The sequence below is a fragment of the Podarcis melisellensis genome (genome assembly GCF_964234715.1).
Source record: "Podarcis melisellensis genome assembly, chromosome: 4".
NCBI lineage: Eukaryota > Metazoa > Chordata > Lepidosauria > Squamata > Lacertidae > Podarcis > Podarcis melisellensis.
Window position 1 is genome coordinate 92,310,366 of NC_138531.1, and position 22,694 is coordinate 92,333,059.

At 45.4% G+C, this 22,694-nt stretch overlaps 1 protein-coding gene across 1 annotated transcript in view; it reads left to right on the forward strand.

The window, feature by feature from the left end:
* Positions 1-22,694, forward strand: part of DLG2 (discs large MAGUK scaffold protein 2) — an 852,330-nt gene that overhangs the window by 584,427 nt on the left and 245,209 nt on the right. The window contains exon 9 of the mRNA XM_081909134.1: positions 5,970-6,023. Coding sequence (XP_081765260.1) covers positions 5,970-6,023 — 54 coding nt within the window. The remainder of the gene's footprint in view (positions 1-5,969; positions 6,024-22,694) is intronic.

The following is a 22,694-nucleotide window of genomic DNA, read 5'->3' on the forward strand; positions in this document are numbered from 1 at the left end:
TACTTTACCCAGTTGTGCAGGGTCTGTATGTTGCATGCTGCAGGAGTGATGCTCATTCATGTGCATGCAAACTCTTCTCTCACATGTTTGCAGTTTCGCATGGTCACATGAGGTGCGTGGGCTACATGCATGACTCTACCTTGAGCAGGAGATGTGATGTGCAGAACACATACGTTCTGACAGTGTGAGAAAGCTCAGGTCTGCCGAGCTGTTTATGTACAGTGGTACCTCGTACTTAATTCGTTCCGGAGGTCCATTCTTAACCTGAAACTGTTCTTAACCTGAAGCACCACTTTAGCTAAGGGGGCTTCCCGCTGCTGCTGTGCTGCCGGAGCACGATTTCTGTTCTCATCCTGAAGCAAAGCTCTTAACCTGAGGTACTATTTCTGGGTTAGCGGAGTCTGTAACCTGAAGCGTATGTAACCCGAGGTACTACTGTATTGCATTTTTATCCCACGTTTTTCTCCAGGGAACTCAAGGTAGCATCCATAGTTCTCTCCCTTCTCATTTAATCCTCACAACACCCCTGTGATAGAGGTTAGGTTGAGAGGCAGGGACGGGCCCAAGGTCACCCAAGTGAGCTTCCTGGCCAAGTGGGGATTTGAACCCTGGTCTCTCAAGTTCCTGGCCTGACACTCTAACCCAGGCTTCCTGAACCTCGGCCCTCCAGATGTTTTTGGCCTACAACTCCCATGATCCCCAGCTAGCGGAACCAGTGGTCAGGGATGCTGGAAATTGTAGTCTCAAAACATCTGGAGGGCCGAGGTTGAGAAAGCCTCCTCTAACCATTATACCATACTAAGTCAAATTTCAGTAGCAGAGCCATAGTTGGTTCGAGCCGTTTCTACTACATACAGCAGAAGCAAGGAACCTATGCTGTGGCCCTCTAGATGTTGTTGTTGTTGTTTAGTCGTTTAGTCGTGTCCGACTCTTTGTGACCCCATGGACCAGAGCACGCCAGGCACTCCTGTCTTCCACTGCCTCCTGCAGTTTGGTCAAACTCATGCTGGTAGCTTCGAGAACACTGTCCAACCATCTCGTCCTCTGTCGTCCCCTTCTCCTTGTGCCCTCCATCTTTCCCAACATCAGGGTCTTTTCCAGGGAGTCTTCTCTTCTCATGAGGTGGCCAAAGTATCGGAGCTTCAGTTTCAGGATCTGTCCTTCCAGGATCTGTCCTCCTCAGGGCTGATTTCCTTCAGAATGGATAGGTTTGATCTTCTTGCAGCCTTCTTTATGGTCCAGCTATCACTTCCATACATCACTACTGGGAAAACCATAGCTTTAACTATAAGGACCTTTTACTATAACTCTAGATGTTGTTAGATCACAACTCCCCTCATCCCTGACCAATGGCTCTGCTGGCTGGGACTGATGGGACTTGGAGCTCAACAACAGGTGAAGGGACATAGGGACCTCTCGCAGACAGTATTCTAAACATGAGCATGTTATGCAAGCCATTATGATACTCACCGATTTAATGTTAATTTCTTTTCTCGTAATATCCCAGCTATATTGAATGTTGGCTCAGTTTCTGTGCAGACTCACTTAATGCAAAGTGTCTCCATACAGCAGGGATGAGCACTAAAAACTCAATAAAATAGATTATGTTTTGCAAATTGAAATTCTAGGTACATGACACATTTGTTCACAATCTGCAGTGGCTCTCGTTTGACATTTATGCCGTCCTTTGGTGGATCAGATTCAAGCTTGCTTCTCTATCATGTATATGAATCACTGCTAATTTCAAGCTGCCATCAAGAAATGTCAGGAAAGGGACAAATCTGCTTGATAATTACAGTCTTTTTGTGTGTGTGCAACTGTTCCCTCGTTCCATTATTGCTGGGTAATATGCAATTCATTGATTTGTTCTTTAAAAATGCAAGGGGGCAGAGATAATGTAAACATGCAGAATGAAAGTTAAAAAGCAGGGAAGCCACAAGTTGCCTATTCCAAAGGGACTGAAACAATAATATTTCCCTTGAAGGCTTTGCCTGGGCTACGTTGTGATAATCTTTGATTCAAACAGAGTTTGTGACATTCTTTCAGTAATTGGGCTTAGCTGCTGTAAGTTAGTGCCAAATTAGACATAATGGGGGCAAACACATTTGTTTTTCACCTGCCTTTTCCATCCATGAAACGTAAGTGTTTTCCTTTTTTTATCCAAAGGGGCTCATGTGTGAGGAGAGCTGAACCCCACCCAGTACAGCTTAGTTCACGAAGACTAGTATGGAACTGCCCCATCAATTCCAGTCTACCCTCAGCTAGTGCCTTTGCCTGCCTGTACTTCCTCTCCTTTAGTGTCAGTGTTGCCCATGTAGAACTCAGCAGGCAGAAGGATGAAGACAAGACTAGAATGACTTGGACCTTCCTGCCATTGGCCTCTGGCTCCACCTAGTGTTGAGCTCCATACCTTCCATACCTTCTATCTTATCGGTCCCAATTGGCACCGGCCACCGGTTATTGCCACATGCTTTGGTGCCAGAGAAAAGTGTATTGGAGCTAAGGTGGGAGAGAGAAAGACCATCTTTCAGTGCAGAAGGTCCCATGTTCATTTTTTAAAAAAATCATTGTTATTAATTTTCCAATACAGTCATACCTCAGGTTGAAGTAGCTTCGGGATGAATATTTTTGGGTTGCGATCCGCAGTGACCCAGAAGTAATGGAGCATGTTGTTTCTGGGTTTCGCCACTCGTGCATGAACAGACACTCAAAATGACGTCATGCGCATGCGTGTAATTGGTGAATCATGACCTGCGCATGCGCAGACATGCGGACGCGGGTTGTGTTCGCTTCAGGATGCAAACGAGGCTCTGGAACAGATCCCATTTGCATCCAGAGGTACCACTGTAAAAAATCATAATCCAATTATAATGAAAAACTAAAATAAAAAAGACCAAATTATAATCCAAATTATAATTGTTGATTTTTCGGGGAGCCCCATAATCTGGACCTCCTCGTTATTTCCATATCTCAATTTTGACGCTTTGAAATTCTCCGTCCCTGGTTGTACGATTCTCAATCATGTCAGACCTCATATATCCTTTTGTCCGTTGAATACAGCTTTATTTCTGTATATGTATTTTTCCAACTGTCTTTTTACCAGCGCACCTTCCCCTGACTCCAGTCCAGTCTTGGCTGTTATCCAAGTCTGTTATCTGCAGTTTAATGTTGCAGCAACTCCCAAGTTGTTCAACCCTACCAAAAAGCTTCAGGTCTCAGGCGGTGGAAGGATCTTGGCCTGTGACTCTGCAGATTTTTATTTAAAGAATATGTATCCTGCTCTTTGGCCAAGGGAGGCTCCCAGAAAAGTTGACAAAGCACTTTTAAAAAAGATAGCCCCTGCCTTCAGGCTCCAATCTAAGAAAAAATGTAGCATAAGAAGAAAATGGATTGGAGAGGAGAAAGAAATAAGAAAACTCAGGTAGTGGGTCTCAGTTACAAGTCATTCTAATGACAAGATGGGGTGGGAAGGTTCAAGGGGGGGGGGAAGGTGCCCAAAGGTGCTGGCCGCTTAATTGTGCCAATGAAGTGACCTTGCCTCTCATCTCTTCCCTCCTCTACTGCAGCCTGATGTGAAGGCTGCTATTGGGCAACAGCAGATGGGGACCAAAGATGCTCTGTCCAATGGTCAGAGGCTGTATGCTTCTGAAAATCAGTCGCTGGGGGCCACTGTGATGTTAACATATGAGAGTGCTGGAGATGAAATAGTTAAACAAGTTACCTAATCAAAACCCAGGGGTGGAGTCAGAGGGACTATAAAACCAGCTCTGGGAGGGGCGAAAGGAGGAGTTCGTTGGGAGTTGGGTGGTTGGTTGGAGTGGGAGTGAATTGGGATAGAGTCTGTGGGTAGGTTGAGTTAGTGTATCGAAATAAGCTGAGTCAGGAGCTAGGAAGACAAGTAAATATCTGAGAGGTGGTTTAGTGAGGGAGAGCAGGTAGCGGAAGTTATAGGTCTGGATAGGCACCCTATGATTGTAATTGACCAATACCATTTATGAAACCACACGCTTGTTAAACTGCAGTAAATAAACAGACGTTTATGTTCCAATTTAACCCTGACTGGACTCAGTATTGTACCAGGTAGGGCCTGGGTGGTGGCAGCGAGAAATAAAGTGGTGGCACAGGGATCAATAGAGGGTGAAACAGAGTGCTCTTCTGCTCGGGTCTTGCTTGTAGGCTTCCCACAAGCAGCTGGTTGGCCACTGTGGTGACAGGAACCTGGACCAGGTAGACCTGGCCTGGTCCAGCAAAGCTCCTCTCGTGTTCTTACAAAATTGGGCTAGATAGAGAAGCAGACTGATTCTGGCATAAGGCAACCTCTGTGTTGTTCCTAAATGCAACACAGGCATTTTGAACTGTTATTCATGGCAGCCAAAGGGGACTATTTGCTTCTCGCCGCCACCCCTCTGGTATATTAACAAAAAGAACATATACATGCTCTTTGTTTTTATGTCATCTATGATGGGTCCAAAACTGTCTGCCTGTGGTCATTCATGCCCCTATTGTAGAAGCTGATATATCTGATGCTTGTCCAGAGGGCTAAGATACGTTTTGTACATAGGGAACTGGCATCAGAGGACAAAACACACGTACTTTGCACCTATTGTGAATGGTACATTGCATGCAGCTATAAATCAATGGGGGGTTTTCTCCCCTTTTTCTTTTTAGAATGCATGTGAGAAGGGTTCACACACACACACACACACACAGAGAGAGAGAGAGAGAGAGAGAGAGAGAGAGAGAGAGTTATTGTACAGACCTTTTAAAAAATATATTTATATATGAAAAGTTGCTGTTTATATTTGCATCTGCCATTCAGAGCTGACATAGATGAATAGCGGTGGTCAGGTTGTTTGCTTGCATTTGCAATATTCGCTATAGTTTTCATCCCCCACCCCCACCAGCCCTCCCCCCCTTTTGCAGAAAGCAAGCCAAAAACTATTTGTCTCCCACTTTTTAAAAGACTGCCTGCACTAGTTTTGTCCCAGCGGTAGGGCTCCATCTATCTTATCAGGATTCCAATCTGTCACCGCAACTGTCAGCTGTCCTATCTGCAGGGTAGTAAAACATCCCAGCTGGAAGCATTTGCTTCGTATTAAATCGGAGAGAGGGAAAAGATCTGCCTGGAGGAAAGGGGGTCTTTAGTCAGGTTATGGGGGTGGTGTGCAAGATGTTGGGTTAAAATAAAATGAAAACAAATGCTTATAGCACGGGGGAGGACCAGGGGCAGAAGGAAATGAGAGCGAAAAGGAGGGCAGCAGAGCGGAAGATGTAAATAAATAGAATGAAAAAGGAAGGCTGCAGATAAGCGAGCGCTGGAAACTGGACCTAGCAGATTTCCTAAGGTTGATCTAAATGAGACAGCATGCAATTTGGGTGATGTGTAGCTTCATTGGGTCGTCTCCAACTAAGGCATTCTGTCAATGCAAGGATTTCTGTTTGTGCAGTTGAACTGCCCCCTTTCTTCCCATGTGTACCCCACACCTAATCCCCCAAATCTGCTCTAGAGTTTTGAGGCAAACCCAGAACAGATCTCAGGGTTGGGCAAAGGGAAGAGGGAGAGGGAAAGTTATGTTGTGCAAGTGGAAGTCCTTGCGCTGATGGAGCACGTTACTTGGGGCCACATTGGACATTATCATCACCACCACCATCAAACTTATCGATTGCTTTTTGTTGCAGCAATAACCCAAAGTGATTTACAGCGATAAATAATGCATATATTAAAACCAGCATAAAAACAAAACAGTGAAAACTTTTGCCTGTTGTTTAATTATATTTCAGGAACTAAAATGTCAGGGTATTTTGAACTCTGCGCATGTATGAAATGAAAATGTTATTGATTTGTTATGCTTTGCTTTTCCCCCCTTGCTGACTGTGATCCAGGCCACATTTAAAACTCTTTTGAAACACGTTTTGCCTTGAATTATTAAGTATAATTAATTTAATTTCTTCTCCTTCTTCTCACACAGGCCAGCCCTGCCCCAATCATCGTCAACACAGATACTTTAGACACTATTCCCTACGTAAGTTGAAAAGATTTAATTGAATTTTCTCATTTCATTGATATTATTATTATTATTACGATGAGATTCTCTAAATTTGTAAAGTTGCATGGGTACTTCAGCTCTTATTAGCTAATTTGTTTCGTTCTCTATGAAATAAGGATGAAGACCCTTTATTTTAAAGAAAAAGAAATGTTTTATGTTCAAATTGTTTCCCTTCTGCAAATTTAAAGTCTGTTACTAATTGGAGTGGGGGGTCAGAGTTGCTTAATTTGGTTTGTGATTTTGGAATGCAGATTGGCTTGCTGTTTCTTATCCATTGTGCTTACTGATGTGCTGGGACTCCCTCATTCTACCGCCTTCAACAGTCATGGAGAATCCTGGGAACTGTAGCTCTGTGAGGTCAGCACACACACAAAAACACCCTGCAATCCAAAGGATTCTCCACTACTGTTGAAATGGTATGATACTGCTTTAACTGTATTGCGTGGGTGTGGCCTTAGTTCACAACGCAAAGTGCTGATGGGTTTGCTGTTGTGTAAATGGCTGTCTGGGGCTGCAGGGGAAGAGAATGACATAATACAAAGGTGGGTAGACTTCAGGCTTGCAGGTTTCTTTTAACAGAACCCTGAGATCCTCCAATTGTAGCCTGTGGTGGGAGGGGAGCATTCTCTCTGCTCAGTTTGCTTTCAGTACCAACACTGAGCTCCCAGTCCTGTCACACAAAAATCCGCTCCTGGTTTTCACTTCAAGCTTTCTTCATCTCAGCAGCCTAATTTAGAAAAGAGGAAACTCAACCCTGTTTGAAGTGTCAAGCAGGTGGGAGACAGAATCCTTGCTGATCTACTGCAAATTATTCAGTGATCTACCAGTAGACCCCAGCCTACCTTTTGCCCGCCTCCACCAAAAAAAAACAGCTAAATTGCAGCTTTTTCTCCCTCTCTCTAGCAACTGTTTCAACTTCTCTCCTCTCTTCCTTCAACTCCAAAACTTTAAATGGTGCCTTGTGAAAAATCTGTGCGTTTATACCATATGTCACAGGACTGTGATAAACCTGTGTGTCTATACCATTTGTCACAATGATTGCCACTGAACAAATCAGAAGTGAACATGATCCTGGCAAAATGCCCCCACCTATGTTAGTTATGATGCGGGTTGTTGCTGTGGGTTAAACCACAGAGCCTAGGATCAGAAGGTCGGCAGTTCAAATCCCCGCGACGGGGTGAGCTCCCGTTGCTCGGTCCCTGCTCCTGCCAACCTAGCAGTTCGAAAGCACTTCGAAGTGCAAGTAGATGAATAGGTACCGCTCCAGCGGGAAGGTAAACGGCATTTCTGTGCACTGCTCTGGTTCGCCAGAAGCAGCTTAGTCATGCTGGCACATGACCCGGAACCTGTACGCTGGCTCCCTCGGCCAGTAAAGCGAAATGAGCGCCTCAACCCGAGTCGGCCATGACTGGACCTAATGGTCAGGGGTCCCTTTACCATTACCTTATGCTAGTTACGACAGAGAGAGATGGCAGATGAGGGCATTTAAGAATGTGGACAAAATTGTAATGACTAAAAGGTTAATTGTGGGGGAAGGAAGGAGGTGGGTTACCTTTTCCCCATCACCCACATCTCAGTGGTGGGAGGGGCCTGGGGTATAAATGGGTGGCAAAACAGATGCTACTCTTACCATTGTAGAGAAGGGTACATTCCAGCCAGGTAACAGTCTATGATTTCTACTCACACTCTACATGCAGGCCTGCATGCATGTCTCTCCATCCACCCCACAGGCAGGCAAAGAACGTTATCATATTTCAGGGGCACGTACCAGCCAGGCAAAAGCATTTGCGGAGAGTATGAGGCATGGCTGGCGAAGGGGCATGACCTAGGCTGCAGATTCCCCAACTCCCAATTTAGGAGTTTAAGTTTCCTGGATAATGACCAATTAGAAGTGCCAAATGCCAAATGCAGGAGAGCATCTGTTGAACCCTGTGTGTTTTGCTTAGTGTTATATCTTACCCTGAACACGTGTGGTGCTGTGGTCTAAACCACTGAGCCTCTTGGGCTTGCCAATCAGAAGGTTGGCGGTTCGAATCCCTGCGACGGGGTGAGCTGGCCACATGACCTGGAAAAACTGTCAAACGCCAGCTCCCTCAGCCTGTAAAGCAAATGAGCGTATGCGACTGGACTTAACTGTCAGGGGTCCCTTTACCTTTATCTTACCCTAGAACAGCCACTCCCTGGGTTGGGATTGCCCTGGGCAGGTGCTAAGAGGCAGTGGGCATTGGAGATGTAAGCAACTATCAGGCCTTGAGAAGTTGGTATCACTGGATCACGTTCCTAAGTTTTGTTGAATTAATTAAACTAAATAGTTTTTGTTGGATTTTGACTAAAGGTGCAATTAACGGAGACTGCTTTGAATCTTATTGTGTTTTTCTCTTCCTTGGTGGATCGTGCAAACCCACTATTCTGAATGTTGCTTTTTATAGGGTTAGGTAGAAGCACTGGGGATGACTTTATGGAACCAAGGGACTGTGGTCAGAAAAGTTTGAGAACCACTGTCCTAGAACAAATAATAAATGCAAATTAAAAATGCACACACCACAGTGAGTGGCAAGTTGTGCTCAATGGACCTGATGGGGATGCCAGGAGCCAATGGCAGACTTGATGTCTCAGATTTCAGTGCACTGCACCTGGTGCAACTGAACTGATCACGCTCCCCTAAATCCGCCTTTGGGGATGTGGCAAATGAGGTCACGGGCCATGGGCAAATTGTTCTGGCTGTCTCCCTATCCTCTTCCCTTGCAAAGTTACTATCATGCTTGCCTAGAAATCTGTCTTCAATGAGCCTCTTGCAAGTGCAAATGGAATGTTTCAACCCTATTTTAAAGGAACACCCTTGGCTGCCTTGTTGCGTCCATAAGGTAAACAGAAGCATTTACACAACCGCCCCTTAGTTTCCCATCTCCCAGAAGTTTTCACACTCCATGTGGAAGCGGCGAGGGAGCAGGAAGCAAAAAAAAAATATGGTGGTGAGATCAGGTCTCAGCGCAGCCCTATTCTACACACAACAAGGCCAATATAAATAAATTGCAAGAAATCAGAGAAATCCAAGGCCTTGGAGGGCATGAATGCAGAAGGGGAATTAACTACAGCACATCTCTTGAAAAAATGGCACGTATCAATCACTGCCCTGTGATGGATAAAAATGAGATGTCTGCTTTGACTAGTGCATTAGCTGCAAATGCCTTAAGGAGAAAGAGATGAAATGTTGGTCACAAACAAGCAGTGCACTCAGATCCGCTTGAGCTCTGAGCTGGAGCCAAGGAGGGGTCGGAGAAAAACCCACTAGCTGATAAAAGCCCAGCAGTGAAAGCTTTCCCCTGCTATGTTGAGTGGATACTAAATCAGGTTTGTAAACATCTTGATAAATTATCGCTGGTAAATTTGAAAGGACTGCTGCCATTGAGTATATATTTGGCTGGAGAAAAGGGGATTAGAGTGGCTTATTCTGACGGTTAAAAATAGGAGGAAAAGAGGAGACTATTGTTCTCCTGCCCACTGGGACTGGATTCAAACAGAGGGAGCAAGGGTGAGTGAAGCCCTGTAGGAACTCTTCATGCTGAAGCCTTTTCAGGCCAGCCTAGAAAGATGGATTTCTGAAGGAAGTCAGTCTGGCCTTAGGGTTTCAGCTTGGTCTGGGATGGGCAAATCAGTCAGTTTTGGCTTCCCTCACCTACTCATTTTCAAATTTTATGCTAGTTCATCACATTTCCAGATCATAGAATCATAGAGTTGGAAGGGACCACAAAGATCTTCTAGTCAACCTCCTACAGTGCAGGAATCATTGAGTGCAACAGCTTTTCCCTTTCTCCTCCAACTGATGTTCCAGTCATCTTCCAACTCACAGAGAATGAGCTTGAAAAGCGGGGACCAACTTTGACACTTAGCGGCTCCCTGCATGTTACAGAACCAGGGTTCTAATATATGTGGGACATGCCCAGATGGTTAGGAACCTCACCATTTTCAAAGGAAGGAACAAGAACAGGGGCAGCACTTGCAAGCTCACCCTGCGGTCCATTCTGAACGCTCCAACCATCCAGGATATCAGTTACGGAGATGAACCTCCCTAACAAAAATGAAGGTTCTAGGCAATTCTGCTGGAACTATTAAGGCAGTCACTAGCAGTACCCACTGGCTTTATTAATCCGTTCTTGGCCAAACTTCCATTCTGACAACAATCATTTTATAAACCTTGAACCCATGACTCTGAGATGTTTGGTTTGCTTTTTATTTTATTTTTTAAGCCTCTTCAGAATGTGCATTTCTCTTAACATACACATTTTTGCATGCAACGTGCCCCAAATGCACTTTTTTTGCAAACAATTTCTTCCAATATAATGTCCTTTGGGTGTTATTTTCACCAATGTATGTACAGTCCTGCAGATTTTCCCCATTATATTGTATATAATTTGTATTCTTCTTAATATACAGAACCCATGAGTATTTTACACGGAAATGTTTTTAAATATATACAGAAATATAAAATACAAAAACATATCAATTACATATCAGTACAAGGGATGTTCATCAAACTTGCAGATGACAGAAAGTTGGAAGAGACAGTAACACGGAAGACAGAATCAAGATTCAAACACACACACATGTATGTAAACACAGAGAGTTTTCATTTCATTAGGCTTTTAAAAACAAAATTCACAAACTAATGAGGCGAACTGAACTTGAAAGTGGAAAAATGTGATATGGAGAGGGACTGAAATTGACAGATTCACCAGTCCCTACCTATGACCTAAAATGTAATTTCTCCCTACTAACCTATCAATTTCTGGCAATAAGGAAAGAGCCCATATTGTTTGGGGAGCTGCTTTTATAGCATATTTAGCTTGCTGGCTAATCCATCCCAACAGCTCTGCTATTCATGATGTGTGGGGAGATAAGAAAGTTTTGCCTCAGGCAGATTTTTAAGAAACGTTCAGATCCATCCCTCATTATTCAGTTGCATTATTCATATGAATAAATGATCATTTCAATTAAGATGCAATGGTTTGATAAAATTCTTTTAATGCCTTCTTGTGATGAAAGCTCCCAGTTTATACTTAGATGAAATTCTCTTTTTGTTCCTGCATTGGCATGGTGTTTATACCTGCCTCAAGCATCTGTAATTATGGATGCTAAAAACACACACACACACGAAACTTCCTGTCAAAATTTAGCTTCTTAATTAACATTATAGGGGAAAGTGCCATCCTTGACATTCTGCAAGGAGCCAATCTCTGGTAAAATGGCAAAATTGGGGGTTATGGGTGGGAAGGAGTTACCCTGAAATCCTGACATATATTCTGTTGAGGAAGGGTAATGTTGCCACCTTCATGCTGCTTTCCAGCTTGTGGGGAGATGTTGAGAATTCTTACACTGGCTACCATAAAGCAGATTTCTGAACATTTGGGATTTAAGTGAGTGTCAGACACTTGCATGCAGAACTAGATCAGTCTGATCCAGCAGGGCTTATCTTATGTTCTTAGCTGGCTGGACCACAAGACTCTGGCCGTGCCCAAACGATGGGCTTCTCTTTCCAGCAGTGGAGGAGCTGAGCTTACCTTTGCCAAACTGGTAGTTTCCCAACCTTGGATGCAAGAGAACTATGCCAGCCCCCTTCAACTTGGTGACTTCCAGATATTGTTGGACTGCAGTTCCCATCAACCACAGCCATGAGGGGAGCTGTAGTCTAACAATATCTGGCAGGTACAAGATTGAGGAAAGGCTGCCCTAAGCCACCTTGAAAGCTCCAGCCCACGTGATCGTGTCTGGAAATGGAGGTGTTGGGGGATCAGGGAGGGCTTGAACTAGAACTCCCAGCATTGGGCTCCTGTATCAGCAATGCTCTGTTTATTCAGGAAGTCTCATAGGCAGAGTTTTGAACCTCATGGATGCCATGGGGCTGCAGTACCAACCTTTCTAAACATTCAGTCATCTGACTCCAAGGACCAAACTTGACCCACCAGACCTCATGCAACTTTAACTTGCTCCTCAGAATACCAGAGTCCTGGGTTTCTGTCCCCATTGGCTGATAGCTGCATTGGACTTTGCCTGATTTGGGCAATGCATTTGTCTCTAGCTCCTCTGATCCTTCTGGGCAGCAATTTAACTTTGACCCTCCATAGCCTAGAACTTTGCTGCACGGAGCTTGGCTCTTTCTGAGTCTGACTGGGGCGGTTGTAGCAGTGGCTACCTACTAAATGACATGGGACAGGGATTAGATTGGCCTAAAGGCAAAGATACCCCTGTCTGTTAGGTCCAGTCGTGGACGACTCTGGGGCTGCGGCGCTCATCTCGCTCTATAGCCCAAGGGAGCCGGCGTTTATCCGCAGACAGCTTCCGGGTCATGTGGCCAGCATGACTAGGCTGCTTCTGGCGAACCAGAGCAGCGCATGGGAACACTGTTTACCTTCCCGCCAGAGCGGTACCTATTTATCTACTTGCACTTTGATGTGCTTTCAAGCTGCTAGGTTGGCAGGAGCAGGGACCAAGCAACGGGAGCTCACCCCGTCACGGGGATTTGAACCGCCGACCTTCTGATCGGCAAGCCCTAGGCTCTGTGGTTTCAACCACAGCTCCACTCGTGTCTTGGATTGGCCTACTATCACACTTTTAACAGCCATTTGATCTGCAGAAACCAAGATCTCTTTGTGGCATAGTAATGAGCATTATGCCTGTACATGCAGTTGCTGATAAAGGCAAAGGAATAGAGGATAGTAAAGGTACTGGCAAGGCCACTAATAATCACATGAGTCGGGAGGGAGTGGAAAAAATGGTGTCAGGAATCTGGAAGCATTTTACTCTCTCAACCAGAGCAGCTCTTGTAACTCCTTCTTAGAGAACATGAACCACAAGAAAATGAAAATGCAAGTTTCAGTAAATGTTGATCAAGGATTCCTTATGCTTGTGGCAGAGGCCTTGATCTAATAGAGGCCTTCACTAACAGAAAAGGGGGGCATGTTCTCATCAATTCTCGCTATTACCCCTCCCCACAAATGTCACCCCCACAACAGAGTGGAACTGGTTTCCTTTTGCTCCAGGGGGAACAGATGAAAAATGCCTTATCTCCTCTTCCAGTGGATCAGAAAGCCCATTTGTGAATTAAAGGGCGTAGCTGGATTTAGGTCCAAATATTTTATCTGCTTAAATTTGTTATATTAAAAAAAGAAGCCATTGCCATAAAACTTTATAAAATAAAAAATGGCTGCAGGAAAGGGTGATTTGACGCCTGCCCTTCAGTGTTTCTACTCCAAACCACACCCCCTCACACACACTGCTTTTAATTGTCTGCACGCCCTTTTCTCTCCCTGCTCAAAATCTCAGCTTCTCTAAGAACCTTTTCAAAACCTTAACAAAAAGAAACCTTAACAAAACAACAACAACCTGATGGGCCAACGGTATGTAAGTCTCTTCCTCCTTTTAAGCACCGATTCGAGTCTTTGCTATCCTACAAAGCTTCTTAGCTTTGCATCTGCTCTGGATCTTGGACATTTCAGAATAAGATGTGAGTGCGATGGTTTGAAGCCCTTAGTTTTAAAGTTGGCCGCTGTTTGACATTGAGTAGTGTCTGCAAACCTTTTTCAATATTGCACCGTCTGGCCAATTGTGGATTTGTCCTTTCATTTGAAATGGTGAAAGGACAGGGCCCCTTTCATATGATCGGCAGTTCTTTATAGCGGAGGGTTGCTGCAAATCATAAAAGGACTAGCTAATTAGCCTCGTTTCTGGGTTCACTGACTTGAGAGGAGCTTTAGCTTGCTGAGAGTAAATTGTGGAAATACATTTGATGGGCAGCTTGAATGGCAGAAAATGAATTATCCTCTAGCAGTTAGTTCATAGTCAAAGGCTGCAATAGCCTGCATCATCTCCATGTTGTTGTTGCTCATATGAGTATTGGAATTTATTTTGCACAGGATTCCATCATCTGACAATGCTAAATGTATCCTCCCTGCCTCCTATGTTGTATTTTGCTCAGGAAACACAGGAGTTTCTTCCCAGTGTCTCAGTCCAGCTAGCAGAAGACCATGTGGTGTGCTTATTGTTGTTGTTGTTTAGTCATTTGGTCGTGTCCGACTCTTCGTGACCCCATGGACCAGAGCACGCCAGGCACTCCTGTCTTCCACTGCCTCCCGCAGTTTGGTCAAACTCATGCTGGTAGCTTTGAGAACACTGTCCAACCATCTCGTCCTCTGTCGTCCCCTTCTCCTTGTGCCCTCCATCTTTCCCAACATCAGGGTCTTTTCCAGGGAGTCTTCTCTTCCCATGAGGTGGCCAAAGTATTGGAGCCTCAGCTTCAGGATCTGTCCTCCCAGTGAGCACTCAGGGCTGATTTCCTTAAGAATAGATAGGCTTGGTCTTCTTGCAGTCCATGGGACTCTCAAGAGTCTCCTCCAGCACCATAATTATACCCAGTGCTATTTTTTTAGAAAAAGAGGTGCTGGAGCTCACAATGAATGCTTCCCTCGTTCTCTTAGAGTAGCAATGGCGCCTACCTAAGAGGTGCTGAATTCTGGCTGGAAAAAAAGCCCTTGTTATACCATTTGCTTGACTTGCCTCTGGCTAAGTGATGCAGATACCAGATTGGCCAGAGAACAGAAAATTGACCATTATGCCTCCACAAACATTTGTAAATCCACATGTGTGGGGACAGGAAATAACATGGGATTTCAGATTAGGGGCATATTATTAAAAAATGCTTGACATTCTATTTTGGAGGGCTATGGCCTGGTGAAAGAGCCCCCATTGGCCTGATACATTCACCCCCAATTAAAATATGCATAAGTAAGATGTTTTATGTAGGTTTTTTGCATCTGCATTGGCCAAGCCTGGATGGCAGTTTAGATTCTGCTCTCTCTCTGGCCGTATTTTGCATTATAGAGGGATTCATTGACCATAGTGCATTGAGCTAATGAAAAACACCTGGCATCCGGCTCGAATTGTAATCTGCACTCCATCAAACAAGGCACGTCTGTCGTCTCACAACCAGCTAGGAGAAACGAATCTCTCTGTGGGTAGTGCAAATTAACTTTGTCTCATGAATACTTGATCCGATAATTTTCTACAGAAGATTGACTTGATTGGAAGGCAAACGTGATCCCAGACAGCTTCCGTAAGGTAGTTTTTATGCTTTGTGGAGACAGCGGAGAATGTTAAACCCGGAGTGAAATGCAATTGTTTGTTTTCACCCTACTTTAATATACTCCACCTGATAATGAAGGATTAATGGCTAGAAATCTGTATGTGGCCTCACGGCAAAGCCTTGAACTCTGCAGTTTTCTGCCAGCAACAGTCATCAACACGCTCTTGAGCTGGAGGTGAATGGGGCGCTGCCCCCACCAACTTGAGTCTGCCTGCAGCCAGCCCCAGCTTATCTATCTTATTACTTAACATCAAGTCCAGGATGTGGGAACTGGCTGTCAGCTGCCACCGCCTTAGCTTCGCTGTTGCCATTCTGGACCACTGCAGGGAAGAGGATGGAGGCAAACTAGAATTAGGTTTAGCTCCAGCTCCAGTCAGCCTCCCTGCCTGCCACTCTGCCAGTCCCAATAGGCAGCAGCCATCACTAGCTGCTGCCACTCTTTCACCTCCTTTCACAGAAAAAGTATATTTTCATAATACTGTTCATAGAGCCTTTCACGAAGGTATGTAAGGTGCTTGTTGCTTTTTTTAAAAAAAACAAAAACAAAAAACATTATCTTGCAATAAAATGTGCAAATAAAGAAAACAGCACCAGTACTTTAAAACCAGCAGATACAATGATGCATCAGAAGCTTAGTTTTATTTCAGAAATATACATCCCTCAGTCATAATGGCAGCAGCTGAAAAGCAACTAAAACTTAAAGTTGCCTAAAGGTAAAGGTAAAGGGACCCCTGACCATCAGGTCCAGTCGTGGCCGACTCTGGGGTTGCGCCGCTCATCTTGCTTTATTGGCCGAGGGAGCTGGTGTAAAGCTTCCGGGTCATGTGGCCAGCATGACTAAGCCGCTTCTAGCGAACCAAAGCAGCGCACAGAAACGCCGTTTACCTTCCCACCGCAGCAGTACCTATTTATCTACTTGCACTTTGACGTGCTTTCAAACTGCTAGGTTGATGGGAGCAGGGACCAAACAACGGGAGCTCACCCCATCACAGGGATTCGAACCGCTGACCTTCTGATCAGCAAGTCCTAGGCTCTGTGGTTTAACCCACAGCGCCACCTGCGTCCCTTAAACTTGCCTAGGTGCATTTAAAGAATACACATCTTTGCCAGGCACTGAGAATACCAAAAATGGAAGCACTGAGTGAGCCTCGCTAGAGGAAAGCATCACACAAGTGGGGTGCCACCACCAGAAAGGTTATCTCTCTGGGCACAAGTCATTATCTAAAGTAATGGTGGATCAAAATCCCTCTTCATGTTTTTGGTTGCCTGGCAAAAATAAAACAAAATGTTTTTGATTGCTTTTGTGGGACAGGTGGGAAGACAGGAGAAATTTCCCTGAAATATCTGGGTTCACCATTTAACTGCACCATTTGGTGTAGGTGGTGCTGTGGGTTACACCACAGAGCCTAGGACTTGCCGATCAGAAGGTTGACGGTTCAAATCCCCACAATGGGGTGAGCTCCCGTTGCTCAGTCCCTGCTCCTGCCAACCTAGCAGTTCAAAAGCACGTCAAAGTGCAAGTAGATAAATAGGTACCGTTCCAGCGGGAAGGTAAATGGCGTTTCCGTGCGCTGCTCTGGTTTGCCAGTCATGCTGGCCACATGACTCAGAAGCTGTACGTCGGCTCCCTCAGCCAATAAAGGGAGATGAGAACCCAAAACGGCCTCGGTGCAGTATATCTGAAGGAGTGTCTCCACCCCCATCATTCTGCCCGGACACTGAGGTCCAGCTCCGGGGGCCTTCTGGCAGTTCCCTCACTGCAAGAAGCCAAGTTACAGGGAACCAGGCAGAGGACCTTCTCGGTAGTGGCACCTGCCCTGTGGAACGCCCTCCTACCAGATGTCAAAAAGAACAACAACTACCAGACATTTAGTTGTTTGGGAGCTGGGAAGTTTGGAATGCAGAAGGCCACAGAAGGTTTGATCTCTGGCAACTCCAGGTAGGGCTGGAATGGTCCCCTGCCTGAAACCCAACACAGCCTCTGCCGATCGGTGTAGACAATACTGAGCTAGGTGGACCAACGGTTTGGCTCATTATAATGCAGCTTCTAATGTTCCATCAGCTGGAACCTTCTATCCTCCCCTGCAGCAATGTTGTTGTTGTTATTATTATTTAAAATACTGCCTCTAGCTCTGTCCACAGCAAAGAGATGCCTTGGAACTCCCATTGGTCTTAACTCCCAGGGGGCTCTAACGTGGTTATTTCTAAATCTCAGCCCACACCTATGGTTAGATCTCATGTTCATTTGAAGACCAGTTTTGATAATCATCATACACCTTCCCCCCCACCCCAGATGGTTTCCTAAAAGAAATTCCTTCTGCTATTCTTTCCTCGCTCGTTTTTGCTGCATTAATAATAACGCAAAGGAAACCTGACTCTACGCAGTGAAGCAAAGAAAAGCCTTACGGAGTGGCGTTTGTTAGCTAGAGAGATCTAGGTTGGACTTTCCACCTGCCACAAGGATCTAAAATAAACACAGTGGTCCTGGAACAGGCAGAAGAGTTGTCTTAGGCTGGAGAAGACAGTAAAATGGTAAAATTGTACTGGAAAAGACAGTAAAAAATATGGTAATGTAGATTACCATAAGGCAAGAAAGCAAGGTAACCTCAAAATACTTGCGTACTGCTTAATATTCATGCTTTAAGAGTTTACAAAACCAGAAGGTTGTTGTACGAATGTTCTGTTTTTTTAAAAAAAATGTTTAACAATTTGTACTGTGCTTTGCAAATCGAGGCAGGTGAAAAGAGCAAATATTAGGCATCTCGGTAGGAGGAAATGAGAACAGCATGTTGCTGAATACATTTGTGTACCTTTCCTTTCCTCGCTATGATTTATTTGTTTTTCTTGGTCGCTTAGATGGAAGCAGCAATTCTTAATGGAGGCTTCTGGATCTTTTCTTTAAAAAAGAGAGATTGATTCATTCCTGTTGGATAAAAATCTAAGCTGGATATTAAAGTGGTTGGCTTAGGTCCAAAGGACTCCATGGTGTGATTTGTGCACAAATGAGGTTTGTAAGCTGGGGCCCTTCTGAAAGGACCCCCCTCCCCAAACGCATACAAGACCCTGCAAATGTGTGGGAAACTTCAAGAGATGAACTGTGGCTTGTTCTTGAGGGGCAAATTACCTGTGGCAGAGACATATCCATATGTCAATTCATTTCTGGTCTGAATTCAAGGTTTTACAAATTGCACGGAAATCCCTGAATGACCTAGGAGCTAAATACAGTCATACCCCGGAAGTTGAACAGAATCTGTTCTGGAAGTCCGTTCAACTTCCGAAACCAAAGCACTGCTTCTGATTGGCTGCAGGAAGCTGCTGCAGCCAATCAGAAACCGCAGAAGCCCTGTCAGACATTCAGCTTCCAAAAGAACGTTCAAAAACTGGAACACTCACTTCCAGTTTTTTAATTGTTTGGGAGCTGGAACGCTCAACTCCTAAGGTGTTTGGGAGCTGAGGTATGACTGTACTTGGGGAGGAGCTCTCTCCTTGTATGTGGCTGCCTATGAATTGAGGACCTTTAGAGAGGCCCTCCTTAATATTCCTCTGCCAGGAACTACATGGTTGGCCGTGACACACAACCAGGCCTTTTGTGTGGTGGCCCCCTGACTCTAGAACCCTGTTCCCTTTGAAATTCTATTGGCTCCAGCACTGCTGGCCTTTAGACACCAGATGAAAACCTGTTGGTTCAGGCTGTTGGGCAGTAATGCTGCTGTTCTGGTACTTCTGTTGTGTGCTTTGGCTGGATTGTTGCATGGTTTTAAATTGAGAGATGCTCTTTCACAAACTTCATTGCAAATCGCTTCAGAGATTGTGGGATGTAAAGCAGTACAGTATATAAATAGAGTAAGTAATTAAGGAACTGAGACACTGCTGAGTTCCTAAATCAGGTGGCAGGAAACTCTCTCTCTTTTTTTTTTTACCCCAAAAGCCACCTTCCTGGGGCTGGCACACCAGTGGTTAAAAGGGCCAGAGGGGGAAAGTGGATGGAGCTCCAGGCATAACTCTTGCCTTTGCACAGTAAGACTGCATTCCAGCCACACAAAATCCAGTGATTTCCATACCCCCAACACCTGCTTATCTCTGCATCCTCAATCTAGGCAGCCAAGAAGGTTGGACGCGGGTGGCGCTGTGGGTAAAACCTCAGTGCCTAGGACTTGCCGATCAGATGGTCGGCGGTTCGAATCCCCGCGGCGGGGTGCGCTCCCGTCGTTCGGTCCCAGCTCCTGCCCACCTAGCAGTTCGAAAGCACTCCTAAGTGCAAGTAGATAAATAGGTACCGCTTTATAGTGGTAAGGTAACGGTGTTTCCGTGCGCTGTGCTGGTGCTGGCTCGCCAGAGCAGCTTTGTCACGCTGGCCACGTGACCCGGAAGTGTTTGCGGACAGCGCTGGCTCCCGGCCTCTAGAGTGAGATGAGCGCACAACCCCAGAGTCTGTCAAGACTGGCCCGTACGGGCAGGGGTACCTTTACCTTTAAGAAGGTTACATTCCAGCCAGGAAAAAGCACTTGAGGAGGGTGCAGTACAGAGCTGGCAAGGGGTGTGGCAGGGGGAGGAGCGGTGACCTAAGGAAAGTCCTGGGGGCCAGATAGAGAAGGCAAGGGGGGTGGGTTCAGTTGGCCTCTAGCTTCCCTGTACTTGTCCTATAAAGAGTGGGGGAATCCTAAATGGCAGGGAGATATATTTAATGGTGGGCATCTAAAGCTACAACTAACTTCCACCAAGATTTTAAAAAACCAAAAACTGGAAATAAGCAGAAACGAGGAAGATCTCGATAACAAGTGCCCTTCCTGGAAGCTCCCTATAGCTGAAATGTTGCCTTTCCAAAGCATAGGGTGGTATTCACCTAAGTCCTACTCAGAGTAGACTCATTGAAATTAAGTTGTTGTTGTTGTTGTTGTTGTTGTTGTTGTTGTTGTTTAGTTGTTTAGTTGTTTAGTCATGTCCAACTCTTCGTGACCCCATGGACCAGAGCATGCCAGGCACTCCTGTCTTCCACTGCCTCCCGCAGCTTGGTCAAACTCATGCTGGTAGCTTCGAGAACACTGTCCAACCATCTCATCCTCTGTCATCCCCTTCTCCTTGTGCCCTCCATCTTTCCCAACATCAGGGTCATTTCCAGGGAGTCTTCTCTTCTCATGAGGTGGCCAGAGTATTGGAGCCTCAGCTTCAGGATCTGTCCTTCCAGTGAGCACTCAGGGCTGATTTCCTTCAGAATGGAGAGGTTTGATCTTCTTGCAGTCCATGGGACTCTCAAGAGTCTCCTCCAGTACCATAATTCAAAAGAGCCTAAGTTAGCCATATCTATTAACTTCAGTGTGTCTACTCCAAATAGGACTGGCACTGAATACTACCCATAGGGTGGGCTCCATTGTCGGGCTAACTTAAAGAGACTTAGCATTGTATACTTGTTTCACTGGTGAAATGTTTTGCACAAGTGGGATGCTGTTGCACCAAACAATGCATAATAAGAAGGTTGCTAGTAACTGTGTTGCACCGTAGACTATTGCAATCTATTGCCGGTCTCATTTTCCACAGTTCAACTGTTGTATTGGATTTCTCCGCTGCGCAATGTTAAATTTCCCCTGTCTGCTAGCTCAAGAGCCCTTGCGCTAAGCAGACAGAGAATGTTGCATACAGCCCATAGTTATTTTCAGATGAAGTTGGCAAGATGATATGAGTCACACCGTGCTATGCAAATTCTGAGTCAGCAAAGGGTGCCTCACTTTGGGGAAGGGTCTCATATTGTTATCTCCTCTATGCAGAAGAAGAGACTCGAGAGCTCTAAGGGCAACCAGCTAAACTTGTCCCGTTCCCATGTGTCATTAGTTTTAATGCTTCACTGCTGTGCCAAAGAGAGCATTTCCCCACATATCTACTCAGTGTGGGCCACCATCCTTAAGCTGCTTATCTCAAAGTAGTTCCTCCCAACTTGTGTTGTGCTGTGATAGTATGGTTTGGCAGCTGATGACTACAGTGGTACCTCGAGTTAAGAACTTAATTCATTCTGGAGGTCTGTTATTAACCTGAAACTGTTCTTAACCTGAAGCACCACTTTAGCTAATGGGGCCTCCCGCTGCCGTCGCACGATTTCTGTTCTCATCCTGAAGCAAAGTTCTTAACCCGAGGTACTATTTCTGGGTTAGTGGAGTCTGTAACCTGAAGCGTCTGTAAGCTGAAGCGTCTGTAACCCAAGGTACCACTGTATTGCCTTTTGCAAACTGTTAGGAAAGGAGGTATAGGCATGTTTCATTTACTTAGCCCTGTGAAAGGCCGGGGAGCTACTTGCAGGGAGCTGAGGATGGTTTTGGTTGCTGTGATAGTAAGAATGAAGCTAACTGGCTTGAGATATCTTTGGAAAGGTTGGAAATGATTTCATGACATAGTAAAAGATGCTTTGAGAAAAGAGGGCATGCGTTTCTTTCTTTTTAAATGAGAACCAGTATGTGTAGCATGCTAATGGTAAGGCTCCTCCTCCTCCCAGAGGGGAGGGGTTGTGAACGGGAGCAGCTTCCTGCAGGAGCAGGGAGGCGTATTCAGCTCCTTGCTCCTGATTGCTTCTGCTGCCATGGCCAAGCCTTCCAGCCGACCAATAGGGCCGGCTGGTGGGCGGGGCTAGCCACATTTAAACAGCTGCTGCAGCACTCAGCTCCCAGTCTGTTCCTGCTTTCTTCGGATCTCCCGCCCTCCCTCCCTCTTAGGTCAGCTTCATTTGCGCATTGACCTTGCTATGGACTTCGGTTGGTTGCCTTGGTTGCCCAAGGGGCCTAGTAGGACTTTTTTATCCATTTGGCAAATTGGCACCAGCCTCTTGGTTTTTTTGCCTACCTCGTAGCAATTCATCACAGCTTTCTGGTGTGGGCAGTTAGGCATTGGAATATGTGTGCTGTGTTGGAGGATTGGGTATGGGCCATCATCTACCGCTCCTCTTTTGGGTATTCCGTTACAGGAATCCGGCGGTTGTGGTTCCTGTCCAATGCCCTGCTGGTGGCCAGGGCCATGTTATGACCCCGGTGATGTCATGGGGGAACTTCCAGTTGTATTTACATCAACAAGCTCCTCCCATTGGTTGTTAACCCTGATATGACTTCTGGCTGAGCGGGGTGGAGTCTTGCATTGCTGTTTCATCCAATGCCTAAGCCAATACTACTCACATGCTGTAACCAATAAACGTTGTGGCCTAATTTTGCCCATTAACCTAAAACAATGTGTCTTTGTGTCTTATTATACTCCTGTGTGGGTGGCGGGTCCTCGACTCACAATGGGTTGTTTCTAAGTAGCAAATCCATTGAAATGAATGGCTCTCCACTTGGCCATGCTGACTGATTTCAGTGGGCCTCTTACTATGTGAAGAACTCAGTTGGATACAATGTTGTAAATGGTGCATTTTCCCCCCAAAGCAGTTGGGGGGGGGGAATAAATGAAAGAGGATCTAAATTAAAATGAAGCTCAAAATATTTCCTTGAAGACATTGTTCAAAAGAATCTGGTAACTTATTTCTCCTCCCACCACAT